This window comes from Pseudophryne corroboree, chromosome 3 (assembly GCF_028390025.1).
Source record: "Pseudophryne corroboree isolate aPseCor3 chromosome 3, aPseCor3.hap2, whole genome shotgun sequence".
NCBI classification, from domain to species: domain Eukaryota; kingdom Metazoa; phylum Chordata; class Amphibia; order Anura; family Myobatrachidae; genus Pseudophryne; species Pseudophryne corroboree.
In genome coordinates this window covers 192668740-192682355 of record NC_086446.1, presented here as the reverse complement: position 1 = coordinate 192682355, position 13616 = coordinate 192668740, and the positions used below count along the sequence as shown (strand labels likewise).

At 46.7% G+C, this 13616-nt stretch overlaps 1 protein-coding gene across 1 annotated transcript in view; it reads left to right on the top strand.

Annotated features, from left to right (window-relative positions):
- Window positions 1–9745: 9745 nt before the first annotated feature.
- Window positions 9746–13616, top strand: part of RASGEF1A (RasGEF domain family member 1A) — a 30743-nt gene continuing 26872 nt past the window's right edge. Inside the window, 1 exon segment of the mRNA XM_063963124.1 lies at window positions 9746–10108. Coding sequence (XP_063819194.1) covers window positions 10091–10108 — 18 coding nt within the window. The 5' untranslated portion in view covers window positions 9746–10090.

Genomic DNA, 13616 nt, shown 5'->3' with positions numbered 1-13616 from the left:
TTCCCTCTGACTGTCATGGGAGAATTTCCATCTCAGCAGAAAGAAACTGCAGTTCCTCTTTCCAATAAAGCTCTTTATTACTGTGCCATTTAGCGAGCTCAGTCCCGAGCTTCTTACTTCTCGCCCCCGCATCTGCCTCCCACATTATACATGTAGGCTGAATCCACCCCAGTGAAATCCCATGATTTCTACGTACAGCCAAACAAATAGTAGTTTGCCTGAATAGAGCAAATGAAAATAAGTGCATGTACAAATGTAATGTTGATACTGTACCATTGTCATCTCTGTGAGTTATATTATAATAGTAAGTGACTTGTGTAGTCATCATTTATAATTGGTGATTGTGACATCAATGCTAAAGTAAAGTGCATTCTCCCTACTGTGCGTTAAAATGCCTGCACTACGGGGTCATTCTGACCTGATCGCACGCTAGGATTTTTCACTGTGCTCAGATCAGAACTGCGCATGAGTATGCACCGCAATGCGCAGGCACGTTGTACGGGTACAAAGCGGATTGTTGCTGAGCAATGGATTTTACGAAGAATCAATTCGCACAGCCGATCGCAAGGAGATTGACAGGAAGAAGGCGTTTGTGGGTGTCAACTGACCGTTTTCTGGGAGTGGTTGGAATAAAGCAAGGCGTGTCCAAGCGTTTGCAGGGCGGGTGTCTGATGTCAATTTCCGGGCCCAGACAGGCTGAAGTGATCGCAGCGGCTGAATAAGTTCTGAGCTACTCAGAAACTGTACAAAACTTTTTTTTTTTGTACCACTCGGCTGCACATGTGATCGCACACTTGCAAAGCAAACATACACTCCCCTACAGTGGCGGAACTAGCGAGCGGTGGGCCCATGTGCGACAAAATGGCTTGGGGGCCCCCCGCCCCATCCCATCCAAGTCCACCCCCTCACCCCTGGAGAGGATCTGGTGAGGGGGACCTGCTCAGGGAAGTGGATACCTAGCAACAGTGCCGTAACTAGACATTTTAGCACTGTGTGCAAGAAACGGCATCGGAGCCCCACCCCTGCATGCAAAACAGGGGCAGTGCGCGCCGTAGGCGTGCGCAAAAATACATAGTGGCGTGGCTTTGTGGGGAAGGGGTGTGGCCACAAAATAATACCAATTCATAAAACGGTGCACAGTAGTCTCCATTATTCAAATTACGCCGCACAGTAGCACCACCACACCAGGTAGAGACCCTTTTACACCTTACGGCGGACAGATTCCTCTTTTTACACATTACAGCAGACAGCGTACCCTTTTTACACATTACGGGAGACAGCGTCCCCCTTTTTTACACATAACGGCAGACAGCGTGCCCTTTTTACACATAGCAGAAGACAGCGTGGCCTTTTTACACATAACGGCAGACAGCATGGACTTTTTACACATAACTGCAGACAGCGTGCCCTTGTTAAACATAGCGGCAGACAGCGTACACTTTTTACACATAACGGCAGACAGCGTGCCCTTTTTACACATAATGGCAGACAGCGTCCCCTTGTTACACATTACGGCAGACAGCGTGCCCTTGTTACACATTACGGCAGACAGCGTGCCCTTGTTACACATTACGGCAGACAGCGTGCCCTTGTTACACATTACGGCAGTCAGCGTGCCCTTGTTACACATAATGGCAGACAGCGTCCCCTTGTTACACATTACGGCAGACAGCGTGCCCTTGTTACACATTACGGCAGACAGCGTGCCCTTGTTACACATTACGGCAGACAGCGTGCCCTTGTTACACATTACGGCAGTCAGCGTGCCCTTGTTACACATAATGGCAGACAGCGTCCCCTTTTTACACATTACGGCAGACAGCGTGCCCTTGTTACACATTACGGCAGACAGCGTGTCCTTGTTACACATTACGGCAGATAGCGTGCCCCTGTTAAACATTACGGTAGCATCCCCCTTTTTACACATTACGCAGGCAGATTCCCCCTTTTTACACATTGCGGCAAGCAGATTCCCTGTTTTTACACATTGCGGCAGGCAGATTCCCCGTTTTTACATATTGTGGCAGGCAGATTCCCCGTTTTCACACATTGCTGCAGGCAGATTCCCTCTTTTTACACACTACGGCAGGCAGATTCACCCTTTTTACACATTGCGGCAGGCAGATTCCCCCTTTTTACACATTGGGGCAAGCAGATTCCCCCTTTTTACACATTGTGGCAGACAGTCCCCCTATTTTGTAGAAAGAAAGAAAGAATGAAAGAAAGAAAGAAAGAAAGAAAGAAAGAAAGAAAGAAAGAAAGAAAGAAAGAGCCTGAGCCTCTCCGCTGGCTCAGGCTCCTCGGTGCATCGTCAGACGATTCCCGGGCAGGAGAGAAGCAGGAGGAGGGAGGTGGAGGAGGGAGCCGCAGCAGCGCTGTGTTATTGGTGGAGGCGCTGCTGCTGCCCCTCTGTTTCACTATAGGCTGTTCTCGGAAGACAGCCTATAGTGAAGCAGAGGGACAGCAGCAGCAGCTCCTCAACCAGTAACAAAGCACTGCTGCGGCTCCCTCCTCCACCTCCCTCCTCCTCCTTCCCCCGTACCGCTGCTCCTCTCCTCTCTCCGGGCGGCAGCGCACAGCGGCATGTAATGAGTCAGTTTGACTGACGAGCCCGCCGGAAAAGGGGCGGGGCCTATCTCCTCAGCACACGGCGCCATTTCCTCTCACAGCTCCGCTGGTCAGGACGGCTCCCCTGCACTGCACTACAGAAACAGGGTAAAACAGAGAGGGGGGGCAAATTTATGGCGATATTTTGATATATATATAGCAGCTATAAGGGAGCACTTATTATAAGGCTATCCCTGTTATATATAGCGCTTTTGGTGTGTGCTGGCAAACTCTCCCTCTGTCTCCCCAAAGGGCTAGTGGGTCCTGTCTTCGTTAGGAGCATTCCCTGTGTGTCTGCTGTGTGTCGGTACGTGTGTGTCGACATGTATGAGGACGATATTGGTGTGGAGGCGGAGCAATTGCCAAATATGAGGATGTCACCCCCTAGGGAGTCGACACCAGAATGGATGCCTTTATTTATGGAACTACGGGATAGTGTCAACACGCTAAAGCAGTCGTTTGACGACATGAGACGGCCGGACAATCAATTAGTGCCTGTCCAGGCGACTCAAACACCGTCAGGGGCTGTGAAACGCCCTTTGCCTCAGTCGGTCGACACAGACCCAGACACAGGCACTGACTCCAGTGGTGACGGTGACGAATCAACCGTATTTTCCAGTAGGGCCACACGTTATATGATTTTGGCAATGAAGGAGGCGTTACATTTAGCTGATACTACAGGTACCACTAAACAGGGTATTATGTGGGGTGTGAAAAAACTACCTATAGTTTTTCCTGAATCAGAAGAATTAAATGACGTGTGTAATGAAGCGTGGGTTGCCCCTGATAAAAAGCTGATAATTTCAAAGAAATTATTGGCATTATACCCTTTCCCGCCAGAGGTTAGGGAGCGCTGGGAAACACCTCCTAGGGTGGACAAGGCGCTAACACGCTTATCTAAACAAGTGGCGTTACCCTCTCCTGAGACGGCCGCACTTAAAGATCCATCAGATAGGAGGATGGAAAATATCCAAAAAAGTATATACACACATGCAGGTGTTATACTACGACCAGCTATAGCGACTGCCTGGATGTGCAGTGCTGGGGTAGTTTGGTCAGAGTCCCTGATTGAAAATATTGATACCCTGGACAGGGACAATATTTTACTGTCGTTAGAACAAATAAAGGATGCATTTCTTTATATGCGTAATGCACAGAGGGATATCTGCACACTGGCATCACGGGTAAGTGCTATGTCCATTTCGGCCAGAAGAGCTTTATGGACGCGACAGTGGACAGGCGATGCGGATTCAAAACGACATATGGAAGTTTTGCCGTATAAAGGGGAGGAGTTATTTGGAGTCGGTCTATCAGATTTGGTGGCCACGGCTACAGCCGGGAAATCCACCTTTCTACCTCAAGTCACTCCCCAACAGAAAAAGGCACCGACTTTTCAACCGCAGCCCTTTCGTTCCTTTAAAAATAAGAGAGCAAAGGGCTATTCATATCTGCCACGAGGCAGAGGTCGAGGGAAGAGACAGCAACAGGCAGCTCCTTCCCAGGAACAGAAGCCTTCCCCGGCTTCTACAAAAGCCTCAGCATGACGCTGGGGCTTCTCAAGCGGACTCGGGGACGGTGGGTGGTCGTCTCAAAAATTACAGCGCGCAGTGGGCTCACTCGCAGGTAGATCCCTGGATCCTGCAGATAATATCTCAGGGGTACAGGTTGGAATTAGAGACAGATCCACCTCGCCGTTTCCTGAAGTCTGCTTTACCAACGTCCCCCTCCGAAAGGGAGACGGTTTTGGAAGCCATTCACAAGCTGTACTCTCAGCAGGTGATAGTCAAGGTACCTCTTCTACAACAAGGGAAGGGGTATTATTCCACTCTTTTTGTGGTACCGAAGCCGGATGGCTCGGTAAGGCCTATTCTAAATCTGAAGTCCTTGAACCTGTACATAAAGAAGTTCAAGTTCAAGATGGAGTCACTCAGAGCAGTGATAGCGAACCTGGAAGAGGGGGACTTTATGGTATCCTTGGACATCAAGGATGCGTATCTCCACGTTCCAATTTACCCCTCACACCAGGGGTACCTCAGGTTCGTTGTACAAAACTGTCACTATCAGTTTCAGACGCTGCCGTTCGGATTGTCCACGGCACCTCGGGTCTTTACAAAGGTAATGGCCGAGATGATGATTCTTCTTCGAAGAAAAGGCATATTAATTATCCCATACTTGGACGATCTCCTAATAAGGGCAAGGTCCAGAGAACAGCTAGAGATGGGATTAGCACTGTCGCAAGAAGTGCTAAAACAGCACGGGTGGATTCTGAATATTCCAAAATCCCAGTTAATGCCGACAACTCGTCTGCTGTTCCTAGGGATGATTCTGGACACGGTTCAGAAAAAGGTTTTTCTCCCGGAGGAAAAAGCCAAGGAGTTATCCGAGCTTGTCAGGAACCTCCTAAAACCAGGAAAGGTGTCTGTACATCAATGCACAAGAGTCCTGGGAAAAATGGTGGCTTCTTACGAAGCAATTCCATTCGGCAGATTCCACGCAAGAATTTTCCAAAGGGATCTGTTGGACAAATGGTCAGGGTCGCATCTTCAGATGCACCTGCGGATAACCCTGTCTCCAAGGACAAGGGTGTCTCTTCTGTGGTGGTTGCAGAGTGCTCATCTATTGGAGGGCCGCAGATTCGGCATACAGGATTGGATCCTGGTGACCACGGACGCCAGCCTGAGAGGCTGGGGAGCAGTCACACAAGGAAGAAACTTCCAGGGAGTATGGACGAGCCTGGAAACGTCTCTTCACATAAACATTCTGGAACTAAGAGCAATATACAATGCTCTAAGCCAGGCAGAACCTCTGCTTCAGGGAAAACCGGTGTTGATCCAGTCGGACAACATCACGGCAGTCGCCCATGTGAACAGACAGGGCGGCACAAGAAGCAGGAGTGCAATGGCAGAAGCTGCAAGGATTCTTCGCTGGGCAGAGAATCATGTGATAGCACTGTCAGCAGTGTTCATCCCGGGAGTGGACAACTGGGAAGCAGACTTCCTCAGCAGACACGATCTTCACCCGGGAGAGTGGGGACTTCATCCAGAAGTCTTCCACTTGCTGGTAACCCGTTGGGAAAGACCAATGGTGGACATGATGGCGTCTCGCCTCAACAAAAAACTGGACAGGTATTGCGCCAGGTCAAGAGATCCGCAGGCAATAGCTGTGGACGCGCTGGTAACGCCTTGGGTGTACCAGTCGGTGTATGTGTTTCCTCCTCTGCCTCTCATACCAAAAGTATTGAGAATTATACGGCAAAGAGGCGTAAGGACGATACTAGTGGTTCCGGATTGGCCAAGAAGGACTTGGTACCCGGAACTTCAAGAGATGATCACGGAAGATCCGTGGCCTCTACCTCTAAGGAGGGACTTGCTTCAGCAGGGTCCCTGTCTGTTTCAAGACTTACCGCGGCTGCGTTTGACGGCATGGCGGTTGAACGCCGGATCCTAAAGGAAAAAGGCATGCCGGAAGAAGTCATTCCTACTTTGATTAAAGCAAGGAAGGAAGTAACCGTGCAACATTATCACCGAATTTGGCGAAAATATGTTGCGTGGTGCGAAGATCGGAGTGCTCCGACGGAGGAATTTCAACTGGGTCGATTCCTACATTTCCTGCAATCAGGATTGTCTATGGGTCTCAAATTGGGATCTATTAAGGTTCAAATTTCGGCCCTGTCGATTTTCTTTCAAAAAGAATTGGCTTCAGTCCCTGAAGTCCAGACCTTTGTTAAGGGAGTGCTACATATACAGCCTCCTGTGGTGCCTCCAGTGGCACCGTGGGATCTCAATGTGGTTTTGGACTTCTAAAATCTCATTGGTTTGAACCACTAAAGAAGGTGGATTTGAAATATCTCACATGGAAAGTGACCATGCTTCTAGCCCTGGCTTCGGCCAGGAGAGTGTCATAACTGGCAGCTTTATCTTACAAAAGCCCATATCTGATTTTCCATTCGGACAGGGCAGAACTGCGGACTCGTCCGCATTTTCTCCCTAAGGTGGTGTCAGCATTTCATCTGAACCAGCCTATTGTAGTGCCTGCGGCTACAAGTGACTTGGAGGACTCCAAGTTACTGGACGTTGTCAGAGCATTAAAAATATATATTGCAAGGACAGCTGGAGTCAGAAAATCTGACTCGTTGTTTATATTGTATGCACCCAACAAGATGGGTGCTCCTGCGTCTAAGCAGACGATTGCTCGTTGGATCTGTAGCACAATCCAATTTGCACATTCTGTGGCAGGCCTGCCACAGCCTAAATCTGTAAAGGCCCACTCCACAAGGAAGGTGGGCTCATCTTGGGCGGCTGCCCGAGGGGTCTCGGCATTACAACTTTGCCGAGCAGCTACGTGGTCAGGGGAGAACACGTTTGTAAAATTTTACAAATTTGATACTCTGGCTAAGGAGGACCTGGAGTTCTCTCATTCGGTGCTGCAGAGTCATCCGCACTCTCCCGCCCGTTTGGGAGCTTTGGTATAATCCCCATGGTCCTTTCAGGAACCCCAGCATCCACTAGGACGATAGAGAAAATAAGATTTTACTTACCGATAAATCTATTTCTCGGAGTCCGTAGTGGATGCTGGGCGCCCATCCCAAGTGCGGATTATCTGCAATAATTGTACATAGTTATTGTTAACTAATTCGGGTTATTGTTGAAGGAAGCCATCTTTCAGAGGCTCCGCTGTTATCATACTGTTAACTGGGTTTAGATCACAAGTTGTACGGTGTGATTGGTGTGGCTGGTATGAGTCTTACCCGGGATTCAAAATCCTCCCTTATTGTGTACGCTCGTCCGGGCACGGTACCTAACTGGAGTCTGGAGGAGGGTCATAGGGGGAGGAGCCAGTGCACACCACCTGATCTGGAAAAGCTTTACTTTTTGTGCCCTGTCTCCTGCGGAGCCGCTATTCCCCATGGTCCTTTCAGGAACCCCAGCATCCACTACGGACTCCGAGAAATAGATTTATCGGTAAGTAAAATCTTATTATTTGTGTATGTAACTTGCACTGTCTTCGAAGGACAAATCACATTAATGTTTTTACAAGAGGGCTGTGAAAATGAAAACCATTAATGACTCAGCTTTGGGGGGAAAAGCATGTTTTTGTTGCCAATTACTATGAGTCAGTGTTCACTTCAAATTATCTTCAGTACACAGACCTCTGTGATGATAGTTTAAATATTGTTGTGTTTCCTGTTTAAAAAAAGGGAAAAAAATAAAGAAAAAGTGTTGTAACATTATTAACTATTCATCTAAATGTAGTTTTCTTTTTAGAATTTACTGATGTTTGGAGGGATTAAGGACCTCATTCTGCTTCATTAGTTTTGCTAAGATTGCAGAACTGCTAATGATAAAATTGCATGCTGGGGACTGCCCAGCTGATTTGTGGATGCCCCCCTGCCTCTGCAGCTAGGCTGCGAATGCAGGTGCAGAGCGTCCATTTTCTGGATTGAAGCGGCCGCGTGTGATGTGACGCAGCTGCCCGAACCTGCCACTGTTTCCCACGCCCGCCCAACACCACCTCCTGGCCCCCGCAACGCCATGTCAACACTCCATACTGTCTCGCAAACCCCTCTGCCTGCCAATCAGGTAGAGGCATTAGCATAAAATGCCTCACAGTAAACACTACACAAATGCTACTAAAATAGCATCTCCCTGTCCGCACGGAGTGCAGAGCGGGTCCTGCGCTTGCGCAGTGCGGGGGGGCAGGCGTGGAGATGCAATCGCATCTCAGTAGCGACTGCTACTAAATATCCCCCTAAGTCAAATGACTGTTTACCGTGACCAGGAAAAGAGTGATTTCTAAAACAGATGCATTAAGGGGCTGATGTATTAATTATCTGCGATTTTATTCTAATAAGGAGTAAGGGAAAATAATTTTACTGCTTAACCCACTCCCTATTAAACTTCTCGCAACAAGTACAAAACTCACCAGGGGGTTAGTAACCATTAGCGACTTACCTATGCATGCATATTGATTTAAGCACACATTCCTTTTGTCTTCATTGTACCTTTTATATTACATTTGTACAGCGCTCTGAAAATCTGTAACGCTACTAAGGGGGACATGTACTAAGCAGTGATAAACGTGGAGAAGTGAACCAGTGGAGAAGTTGCCCATGGCAACCAATCAGCTGCTCTGTATGTGTTTGTAGTATGTAAATTATAAATGTTACATCAATGCTGATTGGTTGCCATGGGCAACTATTCCACTGGCTCACTTCTCACGTTTATCACTGCTTAGTACAGTGGTTTCCAAACTTTTTTGAATCACGGCGCCCTAGAATATCAGAATTTTGGTCACGGCACCCCTAGGCCGAAAATTTCTTATTGAGAAATTTAGCAAGAAATATTACATTAAGTAGATTGCGTTTATATGTCATCCTTAGGGTCAGTTGTGTGGTGAGGGACAAGATTTGCTTCTGTTTGACCACATATTTTATGACTGGCAGCCACCAGCACTGGTTTTGCCTGTTATATTGACAATGAATAATTTGAATTGGTCCTGGACCACCAACCCAGGGCACCCCTGCAAGTGTCCCGAGGCACCCCAGGGAGCCACGGTACACAGTTTGGGAACCTCTGGCTTAGTACATGACCCCCTGAAGCTGTTACTGGGCATGTAATAACTGTAATACATGCTATGTGGCATAGTGTATGCAGCTGATTTCTATAACACAATACATGATGAAATAGGCAGATCGTATTTTATTATGTAAAAATGATGTAATAACGCTAGGTTTTCTGATAACTACAGTTCCGCTTCAGTTTTACGTAAAACGCATTTTGTGATAAATACTGTAGCTGTTTATTCTGTGATTACTTCAGTGCCATTATATGGCCATAGTAAACTCCATATGCAGAAAATGCAGTAATATGCATGACAGGTAACAGAACATTGGGAATAACATCTGCAATTTACAGTGGAGAGATGCATAGGGAATAAAGTTAATTATAACATATGAGTGCACACTAATAGGTGGGATTTCTGTATCTCAGAATGTGTGGATCCTCCTAGTGACGCTAGAAACCACTATGGACTCATTAGTTTCTGCACAGATCCGTGCTCAGCACTAGCAGCACCCGGGGGAAGGCGGAGACAGGGAGGCAGGGTAACCTGTAATACAGGCTGCCGCATGTGTTCTCCTAATACGGGGGGAGGCGGGGCTGTGACAGGCAGACGGCAACGCTGATGCTACTAAAGCAACACGCTGCTCCCAGTCCCGCTTCCGTGCACAGGAGGAGGGGAGCGTAGCGTAGCGTTGTGCTGTGTTTGGGGAGTCCGGGCAGCGCCGGCACAGGCAGGATAAGGCGGAGAGTACATCGTCATCCTCAGGCTTGGCTCATTGGGACGCTGCTCATATATTCAGGCTGGCGGGAATGTTGCGGATTGCTGCAGACATCTCTGGGATATAGCTGACAGCATAGCGGGCGCTGCTGCTACCTCTGACCTATATTACCCTGCTCTTGTGGAAGAAGGGACGCTGCTGTGCATGGTGCCGAAAATGAGGGTAAGGAGCAGCTCTTCTGTGTCTTCTACACCAGTGTGTATAGTCTATTTTATTTATTTGTTTATTTTACTTTGTATGTATGTATATTAAACACACATATATAATATAATAATTTCTGCTGCGATGCTTTCATTTTAAGCTCTTCAAGCCTGTTATTGCGTTCTCTTCTACTCCCCTGTACCTACCTGTGTGCACTGACCTGTACCCAGAGATGCATACTAGCAGTCCGTTCCTTTGCATTTTGCGTTGTTATATTGGATCATGCACTTGACATTCAGCTAGAGTTCTAACCTCACATCTTGGCTACTTTGTGACCTGCATTTTACTGCAGTGTGTGTGTATATACTGTAGCTACATAGGTCCCTGTGTATATTATCTACCTGTCAGATGCTGGCCACACTATCCTCAGGCTTGGGCAGAGGCAGACACACATTCTGTGGATCACCAGCAGCAGATCGGTTACATGTACGCAGCAGAGTTCAGGGGCGGTAGAGATCCCCATGGAATGCTATTGTTTATTACTGGCCTTGTGGTTTACACTTGATGACAGTGATGCAAAGTGCAGGTGTTCTCCTGCTTGTTGTTGTTTAGCTAGTACAGGAAAGCCTATGGACTTTCATGTCTTGTGTTTGTCTACTTTGCTGCTGTTCCAGACAGTACTAGGATTCCACTCTACAAGTCAGGGGACCATATGGGTATCACTGCTGCAGATATGTTGGGAAAATACTTAAACTAGTAGTTTTATGTCAAAGCAAGCTGAATAATCCTATGTCTTGTGCACATATTATATTACCAGCTGTGATAGTAGTGCTGTCATAAACCATAGGTCTAGTGGGATGTATTGTACTGAGCCATGGTGGTTCATTGAAGTGTATAGTCTTAAGTATGAAGACTAAATCAGTTTTTATTTCGATATGGTAATTTATTTATTTTTCCCCTAGAAAATCTGATCTGAAAGCAGGCCATATACTATACCAACTTTCATTCATTGGTTGTAATGCAAATCTGATAATGTATAGGAGCAAATGACAATCTGCCATTCGCTCCCAAATGCTGGAAAACAGACTCAAGTGATCTGTTCAGGCAAGTATCTTGTTTCATTTACTGGCAGTTTTTGTCTGTCCGCCGGCGTCTGGGAGCATAATAAAGCCGGCTACACACTTGAACAATGAGTAGCCGGCCAATCCGACAGGTGATTGGATCCTGCATTGGCAAGTGCAGCACAGCCGCTCAGAAGATAATTGCATGCAACTACGGGAACCTGCAAATCGGGCATACACACTGAACGGTCCGGCCAATAGGTTGTTCCGGTTTGGCCGGAAACGACATCTGTTCCGATGTTTATCTACACTTAAGGCTGTTATTTGCTCCTATATATTAGATTATCTTTCCAACTAACAAACTGGTTGGATGAAATTTGGTATAGTACAGTGGCGGGATATCATACGTCTCCCCTCCCACCACACTCTGTAGAATTTTAAATTGTGGCTGGGTGATGTGCCACAGAGTCCCCGTATAAGCAACTGCATGGAGCATGTGCCATAGAGTGAATGGGATAGTACATCATTTGGTAATTCAGTTTTTAGCAACAAGCTTCAAAAGGATAGCACTCTAGAACATCTCTGTTCTGGTATGAATGGTCGACAGTCACTAGGTCGACCACTATTGGTGTACATTGACATGTCGTCATGGTAAAATAGTTGACAGATGAAAATGGTCAACACATGAAAAGGATGACCTGGATTTTTGAACTGTTTTCAGTGTAATTTTTTTCTGTAACATGTCCAGGAACCCCGATAAGTGTGCTGCGTCCCCTTGCATGGCGATCGAAAGTGCCTCGCTGAGCACGGCACATGTTACTATTTTCAGTCGTAGTCCATGTGGATGGTAAAGTATGAAAAAGTTCATTTTATTTTTTTACAAAAAAAAGCCATGTTGTTCTGTCATTTGTTGACCATTTGTCCATGTCGACCTAGTGACTGTTGACCTGCCAAACTTGTATTGACCATCTCTGGCTATGTTTTGAGTGCTTTCATTTAATAAAACTATTTGCTTGATTGATAAAGGTAATACTTAAATTTTCCTTAACATTCACTTATATGTTAACTAATCTTGGCTAGATTAACCAAAGGACACACATGGCTAATTACACTAAATGGTACATGTGCTATTGTATAGTGCTTAAGTTAGTATGTAACACCCCCCTCCCCAGTGCATTTGGGGCCATATTCAGCATTATTTTTATTGTACTGATATCCGCAATATTGCTGCAAATTATTATTCCCCCCCCCCCCCCCCCTCATTTTATCACGGCTATTCAGAAATAAAGTTTGCAGGAACAGTGGTTGCTGTAACATGCTGTTCCTGAGATGTTCTAGACTGCTTTGTTTATGGAAATACGAAACCCTATTTATTCTGTGAATGCTCAATCATGCGCTTATTAATACCCCTTTCACATCGCACAAATAACCCGGTATCGACACGGCATATTGCCGCGTCGAAACGGGTCAGTGTGCGATGTGAAAGCACTTGCACCGAATTAGCGGGTCGCCTGACCCGGTAATTCAACCCGGTATAAAAGAAGGATTATACCCGGGTTGAATACCGGGTCAGGCGCAGTGTGAATGGGAGCCGTGTCGATGTGACATGGCTCCCATTCACAGCATAGGGAGAGGCGGCGCAGGATGAGCTTATCTCCCAGCGCCGCCTCCACCCCCGTCCCTGCTGCTATGGCAACCGACCCGGTATATTGCCGGGTCGGAAAGCCACCATAGCAGAGCAAATGCCGGATCCCACCCGGTAAGGACAAGTTTCTCTTACAGAGTGGGATCCGGCATTTGCGATCTGAAAGCTGTATTAAAAATGCAAATAGTCTCCTTCCCCGCAGTGTGATGGCAAGTTTATGTCCAGCTCCCAAAAGTCTGTCTAAAATATGTACGTAAGCTTTATATTAGTCTATATATAAAACCACAAATATAAATGTATACAAACAGACTAATGTTCAGGTTACCTACCATAATACCTGTAAGTTCACACACTTTGTGCAGGATTCTGGATATTACTGTAGATAATCCCATTTGCCTGTACCTTTAGGGGTGAAGGCTAAAAAAATGTATTCCTACTCAGACACCCTGTGGAACATTGTTGTTTGTACCTTGCCGCCAATTTAATATGCAGAATAAACTGTATAGGACGGGATGCTTTTCTATCTGTTTAGTTTTCTTGTTCTAGGGGAGATGTATCAAGACTTGGAGAGAGATAATGGAGCGACTCCCATTTCATAGACCATTCTAGATAAATGCCAGAAGCTGATTGGTTCCTTTGGACAGCTTTCCCTGCTTTCTCTATGAAAAGCTGGTTACAGAGAGAACTCTTGAGTGTTAAAGCTTTCATATTGTTGGAAGAACAGCTCCTGCTTGCATACGTTTATTTGTGCACCTTACTTCCGTGTTCTGCTAGTGTTGGTGCTGTTTTCCTGGTTGTTGTTTGTCTTGTTTTGGATGTGGTG